The sequence below is a fragment of the Dendropsophus ebraccatus genome, chromosome 4 (genome assembly GCF_027789765.1).
Source record: "Dendropsophus ebraccatus isolate aDenEbr1 chromosome 4, aDenEbr1.pat, whole genome shotgun sequence".
In the NCBI taxonomy this organism is placed as follows: domain Eukaryota; kingdom Metazoa; phylum Chordata; class Amphibia; order Anura; family Hylidae; genus Dendropsophus; species Dendropsophus ebraccatus.
This window is the reverse complement of record NC_091457.1, coordinates 20,127,888-20,154,340: the sequence shown is the minus strand read 5'-3', so window position 1 is coordinate 20,154,340 and position 26,453 is coordinate 20,127,888. Positions and strand designations below refer to the sequence as shown.

The window sequence follows — 26,453 nt, the reverse complement described above, 5'->3', positions numbered from 1 at the left end:
TACATGTCATAGCATAAAAGTAATATAATAAACCACAAAAAAAAATTAACAAATCCAAAACATTTTAGCAAAAGAGATTTAATGCTGATAAATGTAAAACCATACACTTATTTATCCAGAGGCCTTGGACTGTATAAAATAAATGTGGTGAGAAAATTAAGGCCGTAAGGTTAAATAAAACGCAACACAATGAAAGAAAATCATGAATTAATCTTAAAGGGGTTCTCCAGGATTAGAATAACATAGCTGATTTCTTCCAAAAACAGCTCCCCCCCCTGTCCTTAAGTTGTTTGCAGCATTACAACTCAGCTCAATTCACTTCAATGGATCTGAGCTGCAATACCACACACAAACTGATGGTTAACCCCCCCCCCCCCCCCCCCCGTGCCGGCGATCCCTGCTATTGGCTGATCAGTTCAGATCAGCCAATAACAGCGATCTTCAGCTTTCCAGGTCATTGGTGAGACGGAACCGACCGCCATTACTCTTAAAAGTAATGGTGGCCACGGTGCCACGTCCAGATCGCCGTAATCGGACATCCGGGCCCGGATGTCCGATCGCGGCGATAAATGTCCCCGAAAAAGTTAAATACCTGCTCTGATCACCTCAGCTCACCGTCGTCTATCTTCGGCTTCTTCCGGCTTTTGCGTCCTACTGCCCCCTAGCGGCTGATAAGTGTATATAATACACTTATCAGTACCTATAGGGTTGTAGAGAGTTTTTTTTTCTCCCATTTTTTTTTCTTACGTACCCTATCGCCGCTGAGTGCTGAGCAACATTGCACGTAAGTGCGCTGCTAATCAGCAACTTCTCCTTTTTGGTGTAGGGTTTTTTTTTTTTCTTTATCCTACCACCACTGTCTGCTGACAAGTACCGCACAAAGGTGCGGCATTTATCAGCAACTCCTTTCTCGGCGTAGGTTTTTTTTTTCTTAATGTAAAAAAACATTACACCACACTACATGAAATGAAGTTTTACACTACACATTTACATACCCCATATACCAATCCCCATATAAAGATGGCCCCCAGGGTGTTTTCGGTGGAGGACGCATACGTTATTATTGCCTCCGACACCAAAACAGCCAGTAAGGATGAATGGAGGGGATAATTTTTTCCTCCATTCATCCTCATCATCATCATCCAGTGACATGTCTGGGGGTAGCGTATGCTGCCCCCCAGACACGCCGGCGGACTGATGCGGGCGCGCCCGTCTCCGCCCGTGTCATAGACTCCATTCTATGCACGGGCGGATTCCGTCGTCCGTCCAAAGAATGAACACGTACATTCTTTGGACAGAAGGGGGAATCCGCCCGTGCATAGAATGGAGTGTGACACGAGTGGAGACGCGGGCGCCTGCATCAGTCCGCCGGTGGGTGCCAGCTGCGGAATGCACAGTGTGCATGTACCCTTAGGCTATGTTCACACTACGTAAGTATCCGGCCGTAGCGGGTTCCGTGAATAAGCGGCCGGAGATTTACGTAGTTTGCGTACAATGGAACGTATACGATCTACAGCTGCACAGTTCACACTACGTAAGAACTTACGCCAGGATCGTACGCGGCGCCGTAAAAAATGAACCAGACCATTGTTTGAGGACGGAAATGCTGTAACTTACGCCCGTAGCGTAACATGCGGTCCCGTACGGAGTGGTGATTTCTTTATTTTAGCACTTTGATTTGCCGATCCAAAAGGTTCTGTGGGGTGTCCGGGGCTAGCCGAAGATTTCCAAATAAAAGACCGCTGTCAGATCGCTCCGTACGGTGCTCGGGAAGCGTAAGTAGACTACGGGCGTAAGTTCGCGGACCGTACGTAGCCGGCCGCAACTTACGTAAATCCCCGGCCGGAGTTTCACACGTATATGTCCGGCCGCAAAAAATATGCGGCCGGACATATACATAGTGTGAACATAGCCTCAGATTGTATGAAGGAAGGGACACCCGAATCCAGCCCCCAGATGCCCCCCCCCCCATCCTAGGAGTTAGTGGGAAGATCTTTCGGGAACTGATCTTCCCACTGCTGGATAAAGATTACCACCCATACGGGGATAACTTTTATACCAGCACCCCCCTCTTCCGGTCCCTCGCTGCCCGAGCTACTGTAGCTTGCGGCACGATCCAAACATATCAGAGGCAGTAATAAAGCCCTAATATTTAGCAGCCATGGAGCGGACCCAGCGCTTCTGGATATGAAGGACCCCGTATTGCACCAGGGCAAAATTTTCCAGGTGACGTCCCCCACACTGGAGAACGGGAGACCCCAGTGCAGAGTGTGGTGTAACAGGGGGATCAGGAAGGACACCATTTTCCAGTGTGACACCTGTCCTGATCCCCCCGGCCTCTGCATACTGGATCGCTTCAAGGAGCACCACACGTTATTGGGGTTCTACATTATCTAAATTCTGTCCCTTATTCCTATTTCAGGGGTCACGTTGGTCCAGGGATTATTCTGATCGCCATTATGGAGTCGGGAAGGAATTTTTCCCAGTGATGAGGCTACTGTCGTCTGCCTCACGAGGGGTTTTTCCTTCCTCTGGATCAACACAGGTTGAGTTTGATGGACACCTGTCATTTCCAACCTTATAAACCAATAATTGGCCTAATACCCCCAAATAAATTAAAATTGTCCCTGTGTCGGGGAATATGGGGAAGGGGGCCATTCACATACATAACATACATTACAAAGTTGTATAACTTTGTAATGTATGTTATTTTGTGAATAATTTCTTAGCGCCGCACTACCCCTTTAAGTACTTTAAGTACTGGAAGACTGAAGATTTTTTAATATAAGTAAATTACAAATCTATGGCACCAGTTGATTTGAAAGAATTTTTTTTTCTAAACTACCCCTTTAAATGTGTCCTGTTTAAGGCTATGTTCACACTACGTATCTTTCCGGCCGTAGTGCGAACCGCGAATATAAGCACGTAGTTTTGAGGTTGATGCGTTCGCTTGAAAGTATACGATATACGGCCGCACAATGCACACTACTTATGAGCTTACGGCCGGATCGTATACGGTGCCATGAAAAATGAACACGACCATTGTTTGAGGATGGAAATGTTCCAACTCACGGATTTCCATGCGGTCCCGTACGGAGTACTTATTTCAGCCAAATTGAACTTGATTTTTCGATCCAAAAGGTTCTGTGTGGTTTATTGGGCTGGGCGAAGATTTCCATGTAAATGACCTGTTTCAGATCGCTTCGAAACAAGCTAGGGAAGCATAACTGTAACGGGCGTATGTTCGCGGTTCGTACACATCCGGCCGCATGTCGATTTTTCCCATGCCCGTAGTTTCAGCCGCACATGTACGGCGGCGTACGAAATGCGGCCGGAATCGTACGCAGTGTGAACATAGCCTAATACTGCACAGCAAGAAACAAGTAATAAGAAAAATTCACTTGGAGGTTGTTCTAGTATAAATCAGGGAGGTATTAAAAAGTTTACGTATGAAGCATGGTAGTCACTTTAGGCTATTGTTCAGTTGTTGTTTTTTTTTCTTTCTGTCACTCAAGCCTGAAACCAAATAAGAGAAAAATTACTATAATTTATGACAAGTTTAGTAAATATAAAAGTTATAAAATGGAATTTAAAAGTAGAACTTTATAGCGTTACTCCGGCAGTAAATTTTTTTTCTAAATACTGGTGTCAGAAAGTTATATAGATTTGTAAATTACTTCTGTTTAAAAATCTGAAGTCTTCCAGTACTTATCAGCTGCTGTATGTCCTGTAGGAAGTGGTGTATTCTCTCCAGTCTTGCACAGTGCTCTCTGCTGCCACCTCTGTCCATGTCAGGAACTGTCCAGAGCAGCAACAAATCTCCATAGAAAACCTTTCCTGCTCTGGACAGTTCCTGACATGGACATAGGTGGCAGCAAAGAGTACTGTCAGACTGGACAGAATACACCCCTTCCTGCAGGACATACAGCAGCTGATAAGTACGGGAAGACTAGAGAGTTTTAAATAGAAGTGATTACAAAAAAAAATTCTGCTGGTAGTCCTCTTCTGACACAAGTTGTGGTACGGAATTCCTGGAAAGCGCCATAGACTGGATTGTAGGTTTATTACGATGCAGTCCATGGCATGTCCCAGAATTCCATACCACAACTTGTGTCAGGAGAGGATGCAGTCACAAAGTGAGAGGTATCCTTTTAAGAGATTTTTAAGGAAAACATGATTGATAGCCTATCCACAAGAAAGATAATTAAAGGGGTTGTCCGGGATTAGAAAAACATGGCCGCTTTCTTCCAGAAACAGCAAAACTGTTATCTCAAGTTTGGGTGAAGATTTTCAACTCAGTTTCATCTTAACTGGAGATGAGAGAGTGCTGTTTCCGGAAGAAAGCGGCCATGTTTTTAAAATTCTGGATAAACTCTTTGGCGAAAATCTTTTTCTTTTAAATCAACTGGTTTCAAAAAGTTATATAAATTTGTAAATTAATTCTATTTAAAAATCTTCAGTCTTCCAGTACTTATCAGCTGCTGTATGTTGTACCGGAAGTGTTGTATACTCTCCAGCTTGACAAAGGGGGACATTTATTAAGTCCGGCGTTTTCTGCGGACTGAGGACTGGAGTAGGTTTTTGGCATAACTTTAACAGAAAAAGATAATGAATATATGAAGATATGAGTCCGCTGTGGGGAGTTCGGATGGCTGCACCCGCATCAGAAATCTGTGGCCCGAAAGATCATCCGGCCGGTACTGCAGTACCGGCCAGGATGATCTTTTCAGAGAACGGCCGGTCTCTTACTGTGTGTGAACATAGCCTAAGTATACTGTACATTGGATTGACAGACATGAAGAGAAAGGAGCTGCTGCACCTCACACCTATGGCTGACACTATGACCTATGGTTTGATCAAATTATATACCAACATCCTGGGGTTGGTTTTTAAATGTAGCCGAGAGCAGTGGCGTAGCGACCACGGTCGCAGTGGTCGCCACCACGACTGGGCCGCTACCGAGGGGGGGACCCCCCTTACCACCGCACTGCCCGCCTACGACTCCCTCTTGTGACCGCCAGCAGTGTTTTGCTTGCGGTCACAAGAGGTTGGCCCCTGGCTGACGTGCGTCTTCCCGGCTCTGTCCCTGTCCCAATGGCAATTCCAGCACATAGAGCATCTATAACAAGCGCCCCCTGTGCCCCCAGGGACAGGACAGAGCTGGGGAGCCGCACGTCAGCCGGGGACCGGACTGCAGAAGAGAAGATCCACGGCGGGGGAGCGAGTTGTCAGGTGAGTTGTGTGCTGTTTTTTTTTTTTCTTATCTGCTTTGCAACATAAGGGGGCTAACATGGGGGACAACAAAAGGGGGTTAACATGGGGGACAACAAAAGGGGGTTAACATGGGGGCGCAGCAAAAGGGGGCTAACATGAGGGCAGCAAAATGGGGCTAACATGGGGGACAACATAAGGGGGCTAACATGGGGGACAACATAAGGGGGGTAACATGGGGGAGCAACATAAGGGTGATAACTTGGGGGGATAACATGAGGGGGCAACATAAGGGGGCTAACATAGGGGGCAACATAAGGGGGCTAACATTGGGGCATCTATAAGGGGGATAACAGGGGGGCATCTATAAGGGGGACAACACAGGGGGGTCAACTATAGGGGGGACAACACAAGGGGGCCATCTATAAGGGGGACAACACAAGGGGGCCATCTATAAGGGGGACAACACAAGGGGGCCATCTATAAGGGGGACAACACAAGGGGGGCATCTATAAGGGGGACCAAACGAGGACATCTATAAGGGGGAAACATTGGGGGCCATTTATAAGGGGGACTATGCAGAGTGGGGGTTTATACAATAGGGCATGCACAGAGGAATGCATTTATAGTATATTATAGTGGGATCACATAGTGTCAGGGCTACCCACTAAATGAGGGTGTAAAGGGGCCAATACAGATGTGCAGTTTATAGAGAGATGAAAATGGTAACAGAGTGAGGAGCCTAATGTGTTTGTCTGGCAGATTCTGTGGATTCGTGGCTCCGAAAAGTTCTCATAACGGCCCAGGACAGAAGAAGAAGATGGAAAGGGAAGAACTCTGATTAGAGAAGACGTCCCCTGTGAGTCACTGGATATAACTGCACTGTAATTTATATAGTGTAGAGAGCCTGTGTAGAGCTGGGGCTACGTCTATATGACTGGATGAGGTGATAGTAATCTGTGTACAGTGGAATATTTAGTAGCAGCGGTGGTGTTAGTCAGTATGTGGTTGGGTTAGTCAGTATGTGGTGGGGTTAGGCAGTATGTGGTGGTATTAGTCAGTATGTGGTGGTACAGTGGCGTAGCTACCATAGAGGCAGGGAAGGCGGTTGCTATGGGTCCTGTGGAGGGAGGGGGCCCAGGGAAGATAAGAGCCTACTGTGTCCTTTTGCTTGTGACCTAGTGTTCTCTTACATGCTGCAACACAAAAAAGGGTTAACAATTAGCACTCTGCCTCACTACTCTGATAACCTCTGTTCTCTGATCTCCTGCAGAGGTCAGGGGAGAGTAAATTGTCTTCTGTATTAACCCTTTATTTTTGTTGCAGCATGTAAGAGAACACTGGGTAAATGCAGTAAATAAAGGGTTAAGCAAAAGGTAGTCTGCTCCTGCACCTATGTATATAACCATGAGGCTCCTAATAGGCTGTTATAGTTAAATACAGTGGATGGACAGAACAAGCAGACATTGGCTTTCTGCTCTGCCAGTCACTGTTGTGGCTGCACACAGGATTCTGCCTCTGGCCACAAGATAATTTTTTTATACTCACTGAGTATATATATTATAGTGTGTAGGGGGGCCCCATACAGTTTTTTTGCTATGGGGCCCCATGAATCCTAGCTACGCCCCTGTGGTGGTAATATTTGTTACTTGTAACCTGGTACAGTGTTTTATTGGATGTAGTATACTGGAAAACAATATGGTGGTAATATTGGTCTCAGTATACAGGATTTGGTTAGTAACAGTATGGCGGTAACATGTATGGTGATAATATTTCCTATATACTGGTATTATTGGTAATATCGGTCTTGAGATATACCAATAGCATCACTTGGTCGAGGAAGGAGGGGCCCAAGTTGACCTCTTGCACCAGGGCCCAAGAGACATTAGCTACGCCCCTGGCCGAGAGGCATTAGTGTCAGCCATAGGTGTGAGGTGCAGCAGCTCCTTGCTCTCCATGTCGTATTTTACTTTTCTCCCTTTTCTGAGTGGTTAGCACTCCTCCTGGTAAGACCCATGTGATCCCAATTAGCAGGAAGCACCTGTGCACACATGGCAAGTACCTCCTAGTTCTTCCATTCTACCTCCGGAGCAGTGGTGAGTGGTAAGACCTTGTTAACATTTTGTGTTGCTTGGTGAACGCTTTCTCCGCCGGCGGCGCCTGCTGGGTTTGGGGGGGCCCTTAAGGTTAGGTCCTGTGACATTGGGGTTGCAGGGCCATTCCGTGGCCTCCCTTCCCTGCTTGAACACGTTTTGCGAGGTTGACATTCGCTGACCGACACAGTGTTGACATTAGGGACTCATGTGAGCCAGGGGACCTGCACACGGTACATGAGGCCAGTGGCGGTCTGTGGCACCAAGCACCCCAAGCGATCGCTTGGGGCCCCCAACATCCAGGGGGGCCCCCATGCCCCGCTCTTGTGCTCAAGACCGCTGGACATCGCTGCTGCCATCTAAACTGTAACTATGAGCACTCGTAATGAGCGCTCATAGTTACATGCAGCAGCACTGACAGGGCGGGAGACATTGGCCCCCTTCCTGTCAGTCACTCTTGTGGCCGCAGGAAGGGTTTTCCCTGCCTACCTGCCTTCCCCTACCTGTCACAAGTGGCAGCTTTGTCCTTGTGGTGCCGGCGCTCCAGTGACATCACTGGAGCATCGGCGCCAGGACAAGGGGAGTGCGGCCTCTTGTGATCGCAGGGAAAACCCTTCCTGCGGCCACAAGAGTGAAGAGAAGAGGAGACGCCCGACCCAGGTGGGTATAAGTGTTTGTTTTATTGTGTTATATACTCTATGGGAGGGGGAGCACACAGGGGTCTGTTTAACTGGGGGAGCGCACATTGGGGGTCTATATAAATGGGGGGAGCACACAGGGGGGCTATATAACAGGGGGAGCACACAGGGGGGCTATAGACTCCTGGGGATTCACAGAGGGGTCTGTATACTACTGGGGGCAGCACACAGGGGGTCTATATACTACTTGGGGCAGCAGAATGGGGTCTATATTCAACTTAGAGAGCACACAGGAGGTCTATATCCAAGTGGGGGAGCACACAGGGGGGCTATATACTACTGGGGGAGCACACAGGGGTCTATATACTACTGGGGGAACATACAGGGGGTCTATATACTACTTGTGAGGCACACAGGTGGTCTATATATAACTGGGGGAGCACACAGGGGTCTGTATACTACTGGGGCAGCACACAAGGGGTCTATAATACTGGTGGGGCACACAGGGGGTCTATATACTACTGGGGGAACCACACAGGGGGTTTATATACTACTGGAGGAGCACACAGGGGTCTATATCCAAGTGGGGGAGCACACAGGAGGTCTATATCCAAGTGGGGGAGCACACAGGGGGGCTAAATACCCCTGAGGGAGCACACAGGGGGCCTATATACTAATGGGGGAGCACACAGGGGGTATATACAACTGGGGGCAGCACACAAGGGGTCTATATACAACTGGAGCAGCACACAGGAGGTCTATATTCTTCTGGGGAGCACACGGGGGGCTATATATAACTGGGGGAACACACAGGGGTCTATATACTACTGGGGGAAGCAAACAAGGGGTATATATAATACTGGTGGGGCACACAGGGGGTCTATATACTACTGGGGGAACCACACAGGGGGTTTATATACTACTGGAGGAGCACACAGGGGTCTATATCCAAGTGGGGGAGCACACAGGAGGTCTATATCCAAGTGGGGGAGCACACAGGGGGGCTAAATACCCCTGAGGGAGCACACAGGGGGCCTATATACTAGTGGGGGAGCACACAGGGGGTATATACAACTGGGGGCAGCACACAGGGGGTCTATATACAACTGGGGGAAACCCACAGGAGGTCTATATACTTCTGGGGGAGCACACGGGGGGGGGCTATATATAACTGGGGGAACACACAGGGGTCTATATACTACTGGGGGAAGCAAACAAGGGGTATATACTACTGGGGGCAGCACACAAGGAGTATATATTACTGGCAGTAGCGCACAAGGGGTATATACTACTGGGGGCAACACACAGCGGTCTATTGTTTTGGAATGCGTGTCGAGGGGTGGCCCCAGACATAACTTCGCTTGGGGCCCCAAAAATGCCAAGACCGCCCATGCATGAGGCAATATGGTTTGATCAAATTATATACCAACATCCTGGTGTTGGTTTTTAAATATAGCCGAGTGGCATTAGTGTCAGCCATAGGTGTGAGGTGCAGCAGCTCCTTTCTCCCTGTGTCCGTATTATACATTGGATTGATTCTCGCTCTCAAATACGTCTGAATATTTACGTCTGAGACTATACAGCACTCACCTCTCGTAACAACCACAGCGTTCAGCACAACAAGCTCTTATTCTGGAGCCATAGTGCCATATGACTATGGCTGCGATATAGATCACGCAGTCTGTGATCATTATTCCAAGTGTGAAATTGTAGAGCTTTGGGTTGCAAAAATAAAGGGGTACATCATCATCATCATCATTTCTAAAGGCATAATAGCTGCCTAAAATAAAAAGAAATGCATTAGTGTCAGTGATGGCAACCAGTCCTGAGAAGTAATCACAAGTTCCCAGTCACTCTTAGGAAGACAGGGGGGCAATGCGTGAAGGTATTACGAGCGTGAAGGTGGAAGCACAACCTAAGGGCCCTATTACACGGGATGATTATCGTGCGGAAAATCGTTATATCGTTCCAATTTAAATTATAATCGTGCTGTGTAATTTCAGGTAACGATCGAAAAATCATGTCGTGTTCCCTGGCTGCCATAGAAATCCATTGTTGCCGGCAAGCCCATGTGGTAAACACCAGCTGCTCATTGGCAGTTATCTCTCCATGCTGTGTATGGGCAGTCAACTATCAATCAGCAGTTGGAGGGACGGGGGAGAGGTTCGGTAAGAATCCTATTCTCCTGCATATTAGGAGAACAGCTGAACACAATTATGTAAGTAATACACCGATCTGTTCAGCATTTCTGTCAAAAGTTTATGCTGTCTTCGTTTAAGGCAGCATAAACTGTTCGCTCAGACAGACAAGATGACGGACAGTGGACCCTACGCTGAATCCCGCCCACTGTCTCTGCCTACTTGCCTCAATCTGTACTAGGCGATGGCGAGTAACTGGGCGATAACCCCTGCACTGGCTAGATGGAACACAAAACAAATAGACACAATAAAGAAGAGTCGACAGTCCGGGTCACAACAATCGGGTAACGCAGTACAAATCACAATCCAATAAGCAAGGTAAAAAAACAGGCAATAATGTCAGGGGCAGGCAGCAAGCATGAATAGTCAGACATACAGGCAAAAGAGTTAGAATGAACACAGAGAATAGCAGAGATAAAAGCAGGCAGAGACAAGCTCAATAACCGGCAAAGATAGGCAGGCTGGCACACACTATAGGAGACATACAAAAACACTGAATATCAGCGCCATCTTGGCTGCACAGTACAAACCGATTCTCAGAAAGAGAGGACGCAAACAAAACAGTTCCTGCAGAAGCTAAGCCAAGGCCTAGCTTATGCCAGGACTCCTGTCAGGGACACTAAAGTCAGTTCAGACCAGATACTCAGTGTGAACAGATGCAGATAGAGACCAAGAATTTTGTAAAAGCAACTACCACTTACACAATGCAGTGCTATGCACTAGTAAGGGAGAGTAGCCACCAAGGAACACCCTAGCCTATGCCAGGAACAAGTCTACAAATACAGGATAGACTCCTGAAGCAATAGGAGCTGATCCCAGTAGGGCAAAGCTACTGTAAAGTAGGTCTGTGTATCCTACTGCGCAGTGCCGCTAACTGGGACACCTCGGACTTCTAGCTACACCCAGATAACTACAGCTGGGGCTCGTGCTACCCACCTAGGATGGGTTATATGACACTAGGGGGCAGAAGGCGTACAGACATAGTCTAAATGTGAGTACGAGTATCTCTTCACTACTAAACATATCTACCAAGGTTTCGGCAGAGTACAAGGCTACACTGGCCTTTGGGCTCCTTTTGCAAACTCCTCTTCTCTTCTACAAAGCACTACTACTACTTCTGCTCTTCTCAAGCACCTACCAAGTTAAGCACCTAAGCATGTATCGAGATTATTACGGTCTGTAAAATATGTACTAATAACCTGCAAAAGCTCTACATTAAAGTTGTTCTATTTTTGTATCAAACGCACGGCCATCTATAAAACAGTTACCAACATCCCACCTGTGTGCTGGACTAGCACTAGCGTCGCGACAACTAACATCACTAGCCAAGTACCACACGAAGCACAGCACAGGTACATTCAGAACCTAGTGAAAGATTCCCTTTAAGTTGGGTCTATGGCATATATGGTTATCAGAGATGACGGGAACTATGGTGAGAGATAGGCCAGCTTTTATCGGATGTAGGAGGATTTTTTTATTTTACTTTTTGGTTTCTATACAAGTAAATGCATCACTTTAAATTTGACTTTATTTTGGAGTGAGTGTGCAATATTATCAGTCTGTAAAAGTGGTGAAATTCAGGGAGCTTTAATGCATCCATTCATGCTCCCCCTGCTGTCACAGTTCAATTTCCGTGGTGTTTCCATCTCTTTCTGAGGTTTTCAGGTGCACCAGACACCCTCCCCTCTGCCGAATAGGAGGCCCCTGAAAAAATATGTGACTCTCCCATTGACTTTAATGAGGGTCATTACTTGAATCGAGCACTGGAAAATACTCAATTCGAATAACAAGGATTCAAACATTTTAGTACTCGCTTATCTTTATTTTATAATATAGATATTAAAAATTGAAAATTAAAAAAAAAATGATATACAAAAAAAATTATTTCCAAAAATATATTTTACTGTATTTACCCCCCAAAAATTTTTTTCTCAATTATCATAAATTATTTATATACCGTATTTTCCGGCGTATAAGGCGACTGGGCGTATAAGACGACCCCTGACTTTTAAAGAGGTTGTCAGGGGTTCGCACTGGCTACATCGTGAACGGGAGCAAAGAAAAAGACTCGCGGAGGCCGGGAATGGGCCCAGGTGAGTTAACTGTTTTTTTTTCTTTAAATGGTTGCCCCATATGGTGGGGATTCAGGCCATTTTTGAGCTCCCCCACTGTATGGCGACCATACCCGGCGTATAAGACGACCTCCGACTTCTGACAAGATTTTTCGTGGTTAAAAAGTCGTCTTATATGCCGGAAAATACGGTAAATATAGATTTTAATCACTTACCTACAAGAAACCAGGGAATGTTTAAGGTTAATGCCCAAACATCTGAAAAGTCTCTCCAAAGCCAATGTAGTACAAGTAACACTAGAAAAGGCATCAAATGCATGATTCCATTAATCAGGACATAGACCGGCATGAACGGCTTGCTTGTACACTCGTTAATAAACATGGACCCTGTAAATAAATAGGAATTCAGATTACCCGATAAGAAAATAGATCAAGATACTTTAAAGGAAAAGTTCGGTCAAAACTATTTTTTTAATATGTTATTACTTATGGAAAGTTAGACAAATTTGTAATGTACATTAATTATGGGAAATGCACATATAGGGCTATTTCCCTTAATTTATTAGATCATCGAATCTTCAAATTCTCTGAAATACCGTGACGTCACAAATCAGGGTGTAATTCCAATGGAGTGTCCAGCAGGGGGCGCACTATATATAGAAGTCAATGAGTACCATATAGTGCGCCCCTGCTGGACACTCTATGGAATCAATTGATGTGTATGTAAATGTTATTGTTGATTGAATACATTTATGGAATACTTTGGGGAGCAAGTACCTGTGCTATCTCCATTACGCCACCGCCCCCGCACAGCTGCTCATCTCAAGGGCTTTATCATGCCCCTCCGCTCCCCCTCCTTCCAACTTCCAATTTCTAACTATCCCGCCGCTCGCTGCTCTCTGCTCCCACATACCGCCTCCCGGTCCGCACTGCATGCTGGCTGGGGACAGGAAGCACTGGGAGCGCCGAACAGGGAGGGAGGGGGGAGGTAGATGTATAGGCACCTCTCTCCCTCCCTGCTCGGTGCCCTCCAAATGTACTGATTGAATACATTTATGGAATACTTTGGGGAGCAAGCATACTTGCTCCCAAATGTATTCAATCAAAAACATACTGTATATTACATTTACATACACAACAATTGATTCCATAGAGTGTCCAGCAGGGGCGCACTATATATAGAAGTCAATGGTACTCATTGACTTCTATATATAGTGCGCCCAGGGCCGTCTTAACAGCATTATGGGCCCCTGGGCAGAGGTGTGAATTGAAAATTCGATGATCTAATAAATTAAGGGAAATAGTCCTATATGTGCATTTCCCATAATTAATGTACAATACAAATTTGTCTAACTTTCCATAAGTAATAACATATTAAAAAATAGTTTGGGCCGGAGTTGTCCTTTAAGGGGGCATTCACACGCTCCGGCATTATAATGATACAGGATGCCCGGGAGTTCAGCTTCACGCTCTGTAGCATCCATGATCCAGACGAAGATTTATATTGGTTTAATGGAGTCATTATTAAAGGGGAGGGAGACCTACCTACTAGGTGGATCCCTACTTACTGGGGGTACCAACCTAACTATCTGCTTGGGCTCCTGTCTACCTAGTGGGGGTACTTACCTATCTACTGGGTGGTGCTACCTATTGGGGCAACCTACATATTAGGCGGACTTCCCTGCCTGCTAGGGTAAACTACCTTTCTAACTGCTGGGGAGCCTACCTACCTACTTGTGAACCTACCTATTATGTATCTACCTACCTAGTTTGGCGATCTATCTCCTAGGGGGACCTACCTACTATGGACTTACCTACTTATTCAGGGGAAAGTGGAGCTACCTACTCACTACTTCCAGCCTACTAAAGGAACCTATGCAGTGCTGGAAAACATACAGTGCTCAGGAGAAGACCAGGAATGTGGAAGGGCTGCATGGACATCGCTAACAATGTCCTTGCAGCCCTTACTTAACGATTATCGGGCCATGTAATAGGCCCAGTAAACGAGCGCCGATCTAGCCTTTATTGGCCCATGTAATAGGATGCTTACTGTGCAGGGCATCATGGGGGCAAGGGGGGCATAATTATGATTTGTAGCACTATGGATGAGAAGTTTCTATAGGTGCGCCAAAGGTGCTGGAACACTGAAGATATTATAAGCACAATGTGTATGAAGAAGTTACAATCACAGGCATCTGTGGCCAGCAGATGCCTGTTTAAATCTGGAAGCATGGGGTGGTGAAGCAGAATGTGATTGGACGGCGTTTCAGCTTCCTGATAGGATAACCAGTCCATGTCAGTGGGACTGATCGCCATGGTCTCTGAGCAATGCCGCCAGCGGTGTCGAGAGAAGAGGAAGTGACCACTGCTAAAGCATGCCCAGGTAAGTATGTTACTGGATTCAAGCAAAAAGTCACTCTCCTTATGTCCGGATATAGATTTGCGATACTGAATGCATTTTAGCTAGAATATCAGCTGGCAAATATTCACTCTTACGCTATGTTCACATGGTTTAACTGCATCCGTTGCATAGCACTTAGGACGTTCCTGCAGCCGATACCTCTGTATCAGCTGCAGGAACGTTCTTTCTTTACAATTGACTTGGCTGTGCCCGCAAATTAATTATCCATTTACTTCAATGTAATGTGCGGCCGGTAGAGATGAGCGAATTTCGGATTTCTTCAGATTTCATAGTTTAAAGCATCTATATGATACGGGGGTAGTGTATTTGGTTGAGTTTAGGGCTCTACATGTCAGTAACATCATTATCTTTTCGATATCTCAAAGTCAATTTTTTTTTTTTTAGACTTCAATATTCACCATTACAGGGTCTATGCAGGAAATCCACCATTACAGGGTCTATGCAGGAAATCCACCATTACAGGGTCTATGCAGGAAAAAGGTCACAAATGCAGTGAAGGAGCAGCAGTAGTCATTGGAGGCCAGTGGAGGTCCAGCAATAGTCATTTTAGGCCAGTACCGGAGCAGCAGTAGTCAACATGGAGGACAGGCATCAGCAACAGTAGTCAACATGGAGGCCAGGCAGGAGCAGCAGTAGCCAAGATAGAGGACAGGCATCAGCAACAGAAGTCAACATGGAGGCCGTAGCCAACATAAAGGCCAGGCAGGAGCAGCAGGAGCCAACATGGAGGCCAGGCAGGAGCAGCAGTAGCCAACATGGAGGACAGGCAGGAGCAACAGTAGTCAACATGGAGTTCAGGCAGGAGCCGCAGTAGCCAACATGGAGGCCAGGCAGGAGCAGCAATAGTCAACATGGAGGCCAGGCAGGAGCAGCAGTAGCCAACACGCAGACAAGGGCAGTCACACCAGTAATCAACCTGGATGCCAGTTAAGGCCCAGCAGTAGCCAACAAGGAGGCAAGGGCAAGCACAGCAGTAGTCAACATGGATGCCAGTTAAGGCCCAGCAGTAGCCAACATGGAGCCAAGGGCAGGCACACCAGTAGTCAACCTGGATGCCAGTTAGACTTTTATGCTATACAACTGCACCAGGTATTTTTGTCTCTCAGAATAAGGCTAGAGATGAGCGAACCGGGTTCGGGTTCGAGTTGATCCAAACCCGAACGTTCAGCATTTGATTAGCAGTGGCTGCTGAACTTGGATAAAGCTCTAAGGTTGTCTGGAAAACATGGATACAGCCAATGACTATATCCATGATTTCCACATAGCCTTAGGGCTTTATCCAACTTCAGCAGCCACCGCTAATCAAATGCTGAAAGTTCAGGTTTGGATCGACTCGAGCATGCTCCAGGTTCGCTCATCTCTAGATAAGACGGATGTGATATACACACTATCAGAAGTTTAGGACTTGTATATCTGTAGAGCACGTTTTTGTTCCGTGCACCCTTTGCTGTCCTATGCCTAATCTATCTATCTTTCGCCCTCTCTATATTTCTCTCTCAATCACTAGATGTTTCTCCTCTCCGCTTTCCTAATCTTTCCTTTCCGTTCCTACAATATCTTCTCAGTAGTCTGTAGTACACAACAGCAGCAGCAGCAGCAGCACCAGCAGCGTTTTGATAATCACGAGCTGTGTGCACTGCAGCCAGTAACAACCTCCTTCCACTCTCTGTGCAGACTGCGTGGTGCGGTCATGTGACCGCTCCTCTTAAAGCAATACCGACGTCACCCAGGGGGTGGGCTAGTGCAAGATCCCTGCTGATTGGATGTGTTCCGGGCATCATGGGAAAGCGCTTTTCCCGCCCGGAACACTTCCTGCTTTCTAGAATGGCGGCTGCTATTTTAGAAAGCAAGAAAAAAAATAAAAACCGGACCGGATCCCATACCGGCCGAACCGGTTCGCTCATCTCTAGCGGCCGGCGCCGCACATTACATTGTGTAAACAGCTATTATATCCGGACATTATTATAGCGCCGATATGTTAGGTTAACATAACAATATGTGAACACAGCGGGCGCTATTGCATTGACTTCAATGCAGTGTCGTCCCTGCAGTAAAGAACGGACGCTGACTCCATTGCAATCAGCGCCCGTTTTTTACTGAAAAAAAAACATTGTGTTAATATAGCCTATCATTCACTAGCAGCCAGTGATTGTTATTCATATTGAGTAACAAAAAAATCAGCAAAATGATCACTTACCTACTACAATCATACCTATGCCCAGTGCAATCCAGACAATTAAAAACTGTATTTTGAAATCTGAAATTTAAAGTTATAAATAGATTATTTTGGCTATAATACGTACTTACTGCAAAATTATTACAACCTTTTTTCCCTTCACTTTTCACCCATTTACAGTGTGTTTATTCCAGCAGGTACAGTATAGCATAAGAAGGTACAGACAGATTCAAATTCGATTAAATTTAACAGGTGCCCCTGGAAGGAAGGTATACATAGTTGTACTTTACTTCTATTTAAAAAAAAACTTAAAGGGGTATTCTGCTCAAACATAACTTTGGATATGGTATGACTAACAATTCCTTCCATACTTCCATTATCTATTCAGTTTCCTTCCCCCAGTTCGGAGCTGCTGCTTTCTGCTGAAGACACAAAAATCTGTGTGTGAGATGTTCTCTCCAACTCCCCATCTTCCCCCCCTCCCTTCTGAGATGGTTGATGTAAACAAGTCCCTGGCTGGCTGTATCTGCAACATTGTAGCTTCTTTGTAATGCTGGGAGGTTTAATCTAAGGTCACGCTGCTGATAATCTCACTGTGATTAATCCTTCCGGCATTACAGAGTGACTACAAAGTTGCAGACAGGGACTGCAGCTGTCTCAGAAAGGAGTTGGTAGCATTCTCCACTACTCCCCACTACATGGTACAGAGGGAACACCATCCCATGCCATTCATCTCCTGTTAGCTTGGGGGCCACATAGTCTGTTTATTATAGTAATGGCATTAGGACCCATGCAGATGGCATATTGGTGATGATAATATGACACCTATTCAGCTGTTGAATACACATCAGAAAGCTTGAATGCCAGATGACGCCATTCCCCCCAGCTCTGTCCCTTTAAATTGTGCCAAATATCTTATAAAGAAATATAGGCGTGTAACCGTCTATTACTAGTGTAGCCCTCTCATCATTACTCCATACATGTATTATTATTATTATAGTACATACAAACAACAAACAATACAATACTTAGTAAACTTAGATTGGACACACTTACATGTCTCACAGGATGACGCCATATTGTCCGTCTGACAGCTGCCGAACTGCAGGACCTATATAGAAGATAGACAGATAGAAGATAGATAGGTCAGTCACCTCTGAAGGGCGGCAGACTAAGATGTCATTTATATGTTTTTAGTTTCAATTCAGAAGATTTGTGAATAGGGAAACAAAACTAGAGTAACCGCACCAAGCACACGTAGCACTAAAACATGTAAAGTTCTGCAAAAAAGTACAAAAGTCCTTTCCATTACCAGGTACTTGTCGCAGTGAATTGTGGTTGTGGTCTTAAAGCGGCACTATCAGCAGGTTCTTCCCAGTTATGGCACTATCAGCAGTTATGAATTTGCATAGTGGGCTGGATGGGAGGGGCCGGGCTGGGCAGGCCGCAGTGTTGCTCTCTGGCCCAGAGCAACGTCCTAAATGCTCTTATGCAGGTAATTTGCATAAGAGTATTTAGTGATTTTACAAACAATGCAGGGAGGACAGGGCTTAAAGTAGTGGCTATGTATTGCTGACATACATAGCTACTACGGCACTATCAGCAGGTTCTCTGGGAATAACCTGCTGATAGTGCCACTTTAAAAGCAAATGTACCATCAGTACATTCACTTTGAGTGTTTCACATGGATAGAATGGCGCCAGCACAGGGAAGCCGGTCCCGTGGTCCTTTTTTTTAACCGCTGCCCGTTTCCCGCATACGGTGCAGTTCTATTCCCGGGCACCAGCTGGGGCTGAAGAACCAGAGGCGACCCCTCTATCATGTGGATCAATAGAGGGGCGGTGGTTTCCTCCCACTGGGGTTCGTGCCGGCCCACCTCCAGTGCTTCACCCCTGGCCGGTGCCTGGTAATAGACCGGCGCCATATGCGGGAACTGGGCAGTGGTTCAAAAAAAGCACTGCGGGACCGGCTTCCCCATGCCGCCGCCATTCTATCCTTGTGAAACACTTAAAGCGAATCATCACTCAATTTGTATAACTAAATGTCTCCCGGACTTTTTAAAATACATAACAAAAGTTAATGGGGGACCTGTCATTAAAGGCTGCTAGTGAAAGCGCTCAATGCAGTGAAGTCCTAGGTGCATTGCCCCCTGGGAAACATGAATATGCAAAAGAGGAGCCCGTGGAGCCTCATTGAAGAGTCTCGAAACACAGGACTAACTCCATGACAGCTACTTCACAACCCAGCTCCGGATTAACGGATACTTGGTCCGTGCTTGAACGTCTTTAAAGGAGATGTCCGGGCAGGGACCGTTTTTTTTTTTTCAAAACTGCAGGGAAGGTGATGGGTGAACAAAACAACATGCACTTACCTCCCTGGCTCCAGTGCTGGGGTCAGCTGTCCAGGTGTGTGCTAATCCTTCCGGCAGCCGGTGCTAGGTTGCTGCCTACCAAAGAACCTGACAGGAATTTATGAGCTGCACACTGCATTTGCTCTCTGGAATAGGTCACCTGGCGGCAGCACTGTCCCTCCCCACCCATATCTGCCCTGGTAGTAGCTTGTGGCATAATAAAGTATTAACAGAGAAGTCCGGTGAATTTTAAAGTTTATCAGCCAGCAGGGTCAGGGGGAACATAATAAACTTGCCCATGGCTGGACTGCCGCTTCGTTACTCCCACCGGATCTCCTTTGGCCCGAAAGTTATGAGCCAGTTGGTGGACTGCTCGCTCAGCCAGTCAGTGACTGGGGCAGCACAGTCTGACATGGTGCTCCTCGCTGCCACCTCTGTCCATGTCAGGAACAGGAGAGGTTTTCTACTAGGATTTTACTGCCATGGTAGCGCATGGAGTATATACATATCTGCAACCAGATACAAATCCCACCAAATGTGGGGACTGCAGTAAAATAACCCGCGGGTTATGAAAGGGGTTGTCCAGCAAAAATCTTTCAATCTTTTATCTTTCAAATCAACTCTTTTAGAAATCGAATAGATCTCTGCAACACTGTATCTATTGGTTGTTTAGGAAGCATAAAATTAAATGACATATGTACTTGCTATCCTCATATATATACGCACCTGGTCAATCAGTGACCCAGTGTGTACATAGGTATATGTCCTTTCACTTTCACTTAAAGAGGTACTCTGGGGAGGGGTTATTTTCAGTGTATGGCCAGGGAGGGGGTAATTTTGAAGCTGCCGGTCACTTACCTCCCAGGTTCCAGCACCGGGTCCCGGATCCCGCTGTCCCGTTCTCCCGTCCAGCTGCCGCTTCCTGGTCTGAGCTGCGGCTTGAGACATGACGTCTCAAGGCAGCTCAGCGATTCAGTGGCCGAGGCAGGACTACGCTACCACCGCCGAATGGCTGAGGTGAGACTCCCATTATAATGGAGCCCCCCACCATCATTCCCTATGCAACTGCTGGTAACAATCAAACACTGTACTAGTTTCCCATTAGAATTCTCCATGGGCGCCGTGTACTCCATTCCAATGGGAAACTAGAGTCCCTGTTCTCGAGATTGTTGAGGGCCCCAGTGGTCAGATCCTCTGTGATCAGCTAGTTATCAATCCTTGGCCTCCTTCCTACTTTTTTTCAATTTTAAAATGGCCGAACATGTATTTTTTTGTCAAGTCCTACAGAGAAACCTATGGAGAAAAATGCCAGACAGCTAGAATATAAAACGTTACAATACAATCTGTAAATCTATTGGTGCCATATCGGTTGTGTAACAGGTGAGTCACACAAATTCCCGGTAAGGAAAGCTGCTAAGGAAAAGGTTACAATTTCTCAGCAGAACTGATAGGAAGTTTTTTTCTTGACTATGGGAACACATTCACAGCACGTATATAGCGTAGAGGGATTATGGGTATTCGCGTCAATGGGACAGCCAACAGACGGGCTGTTTTTGAATATACCCTAAATGTGATTTTTTTTTTCCTGTCTTTAAAAATCGGCCATTTCTGCATGCGGAGATTATGAAATTATAACAATTATGTAATTTTTGGGCGAAATTTGTATTTTTAATATCGGGGAATTATTTTAATTAAAAAAAATGTGTGGTATATATGTGATACTATGCAGTGAAGTTTTGAGATGGTGGGATCTAGATTGTATAAAACAACTGGCACCAGGTGTGGGTACAGCTCACCATCACTACAACATAATAGGGTGGTGGATCGAGGTAACAGGTAAGATATGGATTTTCCTTTTCTACATGTAAATTGATAGAGGCAATTCCGTAGAGGACTAGCTGTGCTACAATATACAACAGGAACAGATAAGGTAAGAATAATCAATGGATGTAAAATCCGCAGTTTTTCCTGCAGACGGGTCCTGCAGATATTCGCTTTCCTATTGTCATCAATGGGTAAAACCCACAATAAATCTGAACTCTCTCCACAGCTGAAAGTGATATGCGACAAGATAATTTAAAATCCGCTTGGCAGGTCAATTACTGCGACTTTCTGTGCAGATTTTTTTCCACATAAAATTTTGCAAAACCTCGAATCCAAACCCTTAAAGGTGAAGTTCGGCTAAATCGATTCTTTTTTTTTTTTTTTTTTTTTTAACAAGTGCTATGGAGGGGGAGGATAAAAGAAATACCGTGTTCTTACCTCTCCCACTCCAGCACTGGTGGCCGCACTATAGACCCCACTATAGTTGCTGACTAACTGAGCGGACCGCACACGCCACGACCCAGGTCCCTGCTCAGACCAGGAAGCACTGGGGACCGAAACGGCGGTATGTGGCCACCATCGCTGGAGTGGGGGAGGTAGTCCCCAGCACTTGCTAAAAAAATAACTTCTTCTCCTTTAAAATCCACTATGGAAAATCCTCGGCATATACATTCTGTGTAAGGGTATGTGCACACTACGGAAACCATGTGGATAACTTGCTGTGGACTCCGCCACTCGACATGTCAATTCTGTGGACGGACGGTGGAATCTGCCTGAGCATAGAATGGAGTCTATGGAACGGGCAGAGAGTCAAGGGGGATTGCGAGTTATCCGTGTGATTTCTGTAGTGTGCACATACCCTAAAAGAGGCTCTGAAAAGGATTGCTTCCCAGAAAAATACGACTCCCAGAAGGTTTTGAAGGTCTGTGGCTTTCAGGGCATGCTGGGACTTGTAGTTCTTCACCCCAGGAGGCACAAAAGACATAATACTTATTTGCTTTTATTGGGACAGCTCTTCTTGGCAGCCTCAGCCTACTACATTGGCGCACTCTTGATTGGTCTTTTGGAGCTGAAATTACGGCCAGAAAGACAGACTTCATTTTTCCATAGAAGGAACATAGTCTAAGGGCCCTATTCCACCGGACAATTATCGTTCAGATTATCGTTAAATCGTTCGAATCTAAACGATAATTGTTCGGTTGAAATGCAGTTAACAATTAACGACCGAACGAGAAATCGTTGATCGCTTTATAAGACCTGGACCTATTTTTATTGTTGCTCGTTCGCAAATCGTTTGCATTGAATAAGATGTCGTTCGGTCGTTCGCAGTAGATACGAACGCAATCGCGAAGAAATAGCGAAGAAAAAACGATCGCAAATACGATCATAAGAACGATTATCGTTCCATGGAAATGAGTGAACATTTCCAGGTCTTTCGCAATAGCGGTCGTTTGAGATTGTTAATTGTTAACGATTATGCGAACGATAATCGTCTGGTGGATGATTTTTATTCTATTCTACTATAGAATATTATATTCTACTTTATTATATTCTACTTTACTCCAGTTTGATGAACATCCCACATCATGTCTATTGGTGATTTTTTTGGCCATTTTTTCCACAATTCTTCAATGGAAATCACATGATAATGAATCTCATGACTTTTCCAAGATACACATTTTACATTTCAAAATTAAAGGAGTTATCCAGGATTAGAAAAAAATCACAGCTACTTTCTTGCAAAACAGCGTCACCCCTGTCCTCAGGTTGTGTGTAGTATTACAATCCAGCTCTGCTCAAATCACTGAAGCTGAGCTTCAAAACCCACACCCAGACGACAAGAGTCAGGGCCATATTCTAGCAAATGCCAGAAGAGCCGGTCTCGTGCTCCTCCTGACCCGGCGACTCCTTTCCCCAACCGTAGGGAAAAGGAGTCACTGAGCCAGGAGGAAGGCGGGATCGGCCGGCCCACAATGCTCCTGTCACCCCCTGCTGATGCGTGGCTGCCAGGGGTGTCCCCTCCTATCCCGGCACCGCGTGCATCATAGAGCTCCTTGTGGCTGTGACTTCCGGTACAGAGAGCGTCTCTCTGTACTGGAAGTTCCAGCTCCGGCGCACAGGGAACTCTATGATCCCCGCGCGCTGCCGGGGATAGGACGGGACACCCCCAACAGCAGCGCATCAGCCGGGGACAGGCGGAGGCTGCAGAAGAAGAGAGGATCGGTGGGGGAGCGGGTTGTTAGGTGAGTTTTTTTTTTTTTTTTTTTTTTCATCTGCTTTGCACGGGGGGGGGGGGGGGGAGGGGGGGAGGATGTGGAGAGAGGGGGCCATGTATAAGGGAGGGGGGGGAAGAAAGAGGGGGCCATCTATAAGGAAGGGGGGGGGGGAGAAGAGAGAGGAGGCCATCTATAAGGGAGGGGGGAGAAGAGAGAGGGGGCTATCTATAAGGGAGGGGGGAAAAGAGAGGAAGCCATCTGTAAGGGAGGGGGGGGAAGAGAGAGGGGGCCATCTATAAGGGAGGGAGAGAGAGGGGGGCATCTATAAGGGAGGGGGGAGAAGAGAGAGGGGGCCATCTATAAGGGAGGGGGGAGAAGAGAGAGGGGGCCATCTATAAGGGAGGGGGGAGAAGAGAGAGGGGGCCATCTATAAGGGAGGGGGGGGAGAGGGGGCCATCTTTAAGGGAGGGGGGAGAAAAGGGGCCATCTATAAGGGAGGGGGAGAGAGAGGGTGCCATCTATAAGGGAGAGGGGGGAGAGAAGGGGCCATCTATAAGTGGGGGGACAATATAGGGGAGAGGGGGCCATCTATAAGGGGGCTACATAGAGGGATGCATATACTATAAGGGGGTCACATAGAGTCAGCCTACCTACTAAACGAGGGTGTAAAGGGACCAGTACAGATGTGCAGTTAGTATAGAGATGAGGATGGTGCCAGAGTTGAAAGCCTAATATGTTTCTCTGGCAGATTCTGTGGATTCGTGGCTCGGAGAAGTTCTAATGGCCAAGGGCAGATGAAGAAGAAGAAGATGAAAAGGGAAGAACTCTGATCAGAGAAGATGCCCCTGTGAGTCACCTGATGTAACTGCCATGTAATGTATATGGTGTACAGAACCTGTGTGGAGCTGTGTCCACTTCTATATGACTGTATGAGGTGATAGTGATCTTTGTAGTGGATGTTATTTAGTAGCAGCTGTGGTATTAGTCAGTATGTGGTGACATTAATGCCACCACATACAGACTAATGTCACCACATACTGACTAATACCACTGCATACTGACTAATGTCACCACATACTGACTAATATCACTGCATACTGACTAATGTCACCACATACTGACTAATACCACCACATACTCATTAGTCAGTATGTGGTGGTATTAGTATGTGGTGGTATTAGTCAGTATGCGGTGGTATTAGTCAGTATGCGGGGGTATTAGTCAGTATGTGGGGGTATTAGTCAGTATGTGGTGGTATTAGTATGTGGTGACATTAGTCAGTATGTGGTGGTGTTAGTCAGTATGCGTGACATTAGTCATTATGTGGTGGTATTAGTCACTATGCGGTGGTATTAGTCAGTATGTGGTGACATTAGTCAGTATGTGCTGGTATTAGTCAGTATGCGGTGACATTAGTCAGTATGTGGTGGTATTAGTCAGTATGCGTTGGTGGTGTTAAACTCGGTGTTAAGCACGGTGACTATGGCTGGAAACAGTCTGTCTCTGTACACTGTGTAGTGGTCACGACCTGTAACTGCAGCTTAGCAACACAGTACAGAGACAGAAGCTTCTGACCCCATATACTGTGTTATTATCTGTAATTCCAGTCATGGCCGTGATAATACAACATGTAGCCGTGCTGCACTCACAACATTGTAACTCACAACATAACTCACAGGCGAGTGGGCCTGTGTGCTCTGAAATGCCAGGGCTGATTTTCAGTCCCACTCCGGCCCTGAAAAGATTGGTGATCTTTCTGGAATAGAAGAGCCATGTTTTTTCTAAGCCTGAATACCCCTTTAAATCTGAGCCCAAGGCCTCATTCACACATTCAGTGATATTTCAGGCCTGCATAAAGGTCCACTATTTTTACTCCTTGATTCGTGAAATATAGTCCGTAGTGCACCCGCAACCGCAAAAATTTTGAACTGTTCATCCTCGTTTTTCACGGACGTCATGAGTGTGACATCTTTGACGTCCGCAAAAATGCACAGATCCCATAGACTTCTATTGGTAATCCATACCGCAATCACAATCCTATTTTTGGGGGTACGGATTGGGGATCTGCAATAGCCCAATAGAAATCAATGGGCAATAAGTTGATCCGTGATTGCGCAACCACAATCACGAACAACTTTGCGGGACTTGTGAATAAGGCCTAAAGCAATGCTCACACACTGTTTTTTTCAGTTTTTTTTACAGCCCAAATGCTTGTTTCTACGGAACGCATTGTGAAAAACAACACATCACCTCCTTTGTCGATAGCAAGCTGTAGGCCCGTGCAAGATTGCAGCCAGGAAACCCATGCTGGCGATTTATCAGTAAGAACGTCCCTTGTTGCCAATCACAGCTCAGCTTTCAGTTTACCAGGGCTCATGAGTAATTCAAAGCTGAGCTGTGATTGGTTGCGTTGGGCAACAAAGAACATTCTTACTGTAAGACTACTAGAACCCCCCCCCATGTTTTTATGGTGACAGTGGCCCACCAGTACAGCGGCCCACCAGTTAATTGGCCGCTGTACACAATGAGGGGCACATCCATTAGGATAGAAACAAATATAAAGGGGAGAACAGCAAAGTTACCACTTACCTTCTCCTCTGCTGCTATCCCTGTCCAAGCCTCTGCTTTATGTCATGCTGGGAGTGGAGATTTCATTGTTACAACAGAGTCTGAGCTTGCCCCAGTAACCTTTCAACCTTCCTGAGTATGAATTTTTACTTCCTCTTCTACTACGAAACATAAGCTACCAACATATTGAACGTCTGCTATAGGACATTCTGGCTCTATGGTAGGAACCTTTATCTAATGTATATAGCCAGCTTAAAGGGAATGTCCCACCTAAAAAAATTTTTTTACTCATTAGAGCCACATCTTGGTTTTTTTCTAATTTGGTTTCATTTTTATTTTTTTACTAATTTTATATTTTTTCAAAACAGGCAGAATTCCGCCTGCCTCAGTTTGTCTATGGGATGGCTCGCACGCCTCCGCTGCCGCCGCTCTCTGCTCAAAGAATTGACTAGTCAATTCTTTGAGCGGAGAGCCGCAGAGAGAAGAGGTGAGCGCGGCATTCCAAAGAGACACTGAGACAGGATTCTGCGGCAAGGGGCTTTGCCACAGAATTCCGCCTGTTTTGCTCAGTGTGAACATACCCTTAGGGGAGATACACATACACATGAGCTGTTTTAACAGCACTTAGTTACTTGCTTTACAGCAAGCCACATAAACAGCAACAGTCTGGAGTTGACCCATTGACA

At 46.1% G+C, this 26,453-nt stretch overlaps 1 protein-coding gene across 1 annotated transcript; it reads right to left on the bottom strand.

Moving 5' to 3' along the window:
- Window positions 1-387: 387 nt before the first annotated feature.
- On the bottom strand, window positions 388-25,841 carry LOC138789488 (transmembrane protein 272-like). The gene is made up of 6 exons (XM_069968152.1): window positions 25,789-25,841; window positions 17,866-17,920; window positions 16,831-16,890; window positions 12,428-12,598; window positions 9,533-9,722; window positions 388-3,516 (listed from the first exon to the last, which is right to left on the bottom strand). Exons 2-6 carry the CDS (start codon window positions 17,885-17,887, stop codon window positions 3,507-3,509), a joined length of 453 nt encoding a protein of 150 aa, XP_069824253.1. The 5' UTR covers window positions 17,888-17,920; window positions 25,789-25,841; the 3' UTR covers window positions 388-3,506.
- Window positions 25,842-26,453: the final 612 nt, after the last annotated feature.

Bases quoted from the DNA above. Each gene is read 5' to 3' on its own strand.
- LOC138789488 (XM_069968152.1), bottom strand. From the start codon at position 17,887: ATGGCGTCATCCTGTGAGACAT. The intron at 16,891-17,865 runs GTAAGTGTGTCC...TTTAAATTTCAG, and splicing joins GGCGTCATCCTGTGAGACAT to ATTTCAAAATACAGTTTTTA. The intron at 12,599-16,830 runs GTAAGTGATCAT...ATTTATTTACAG, and splicing joins CATAGGTATGATTGTAGTAG to GGTCCATGTTTATTAACGAG.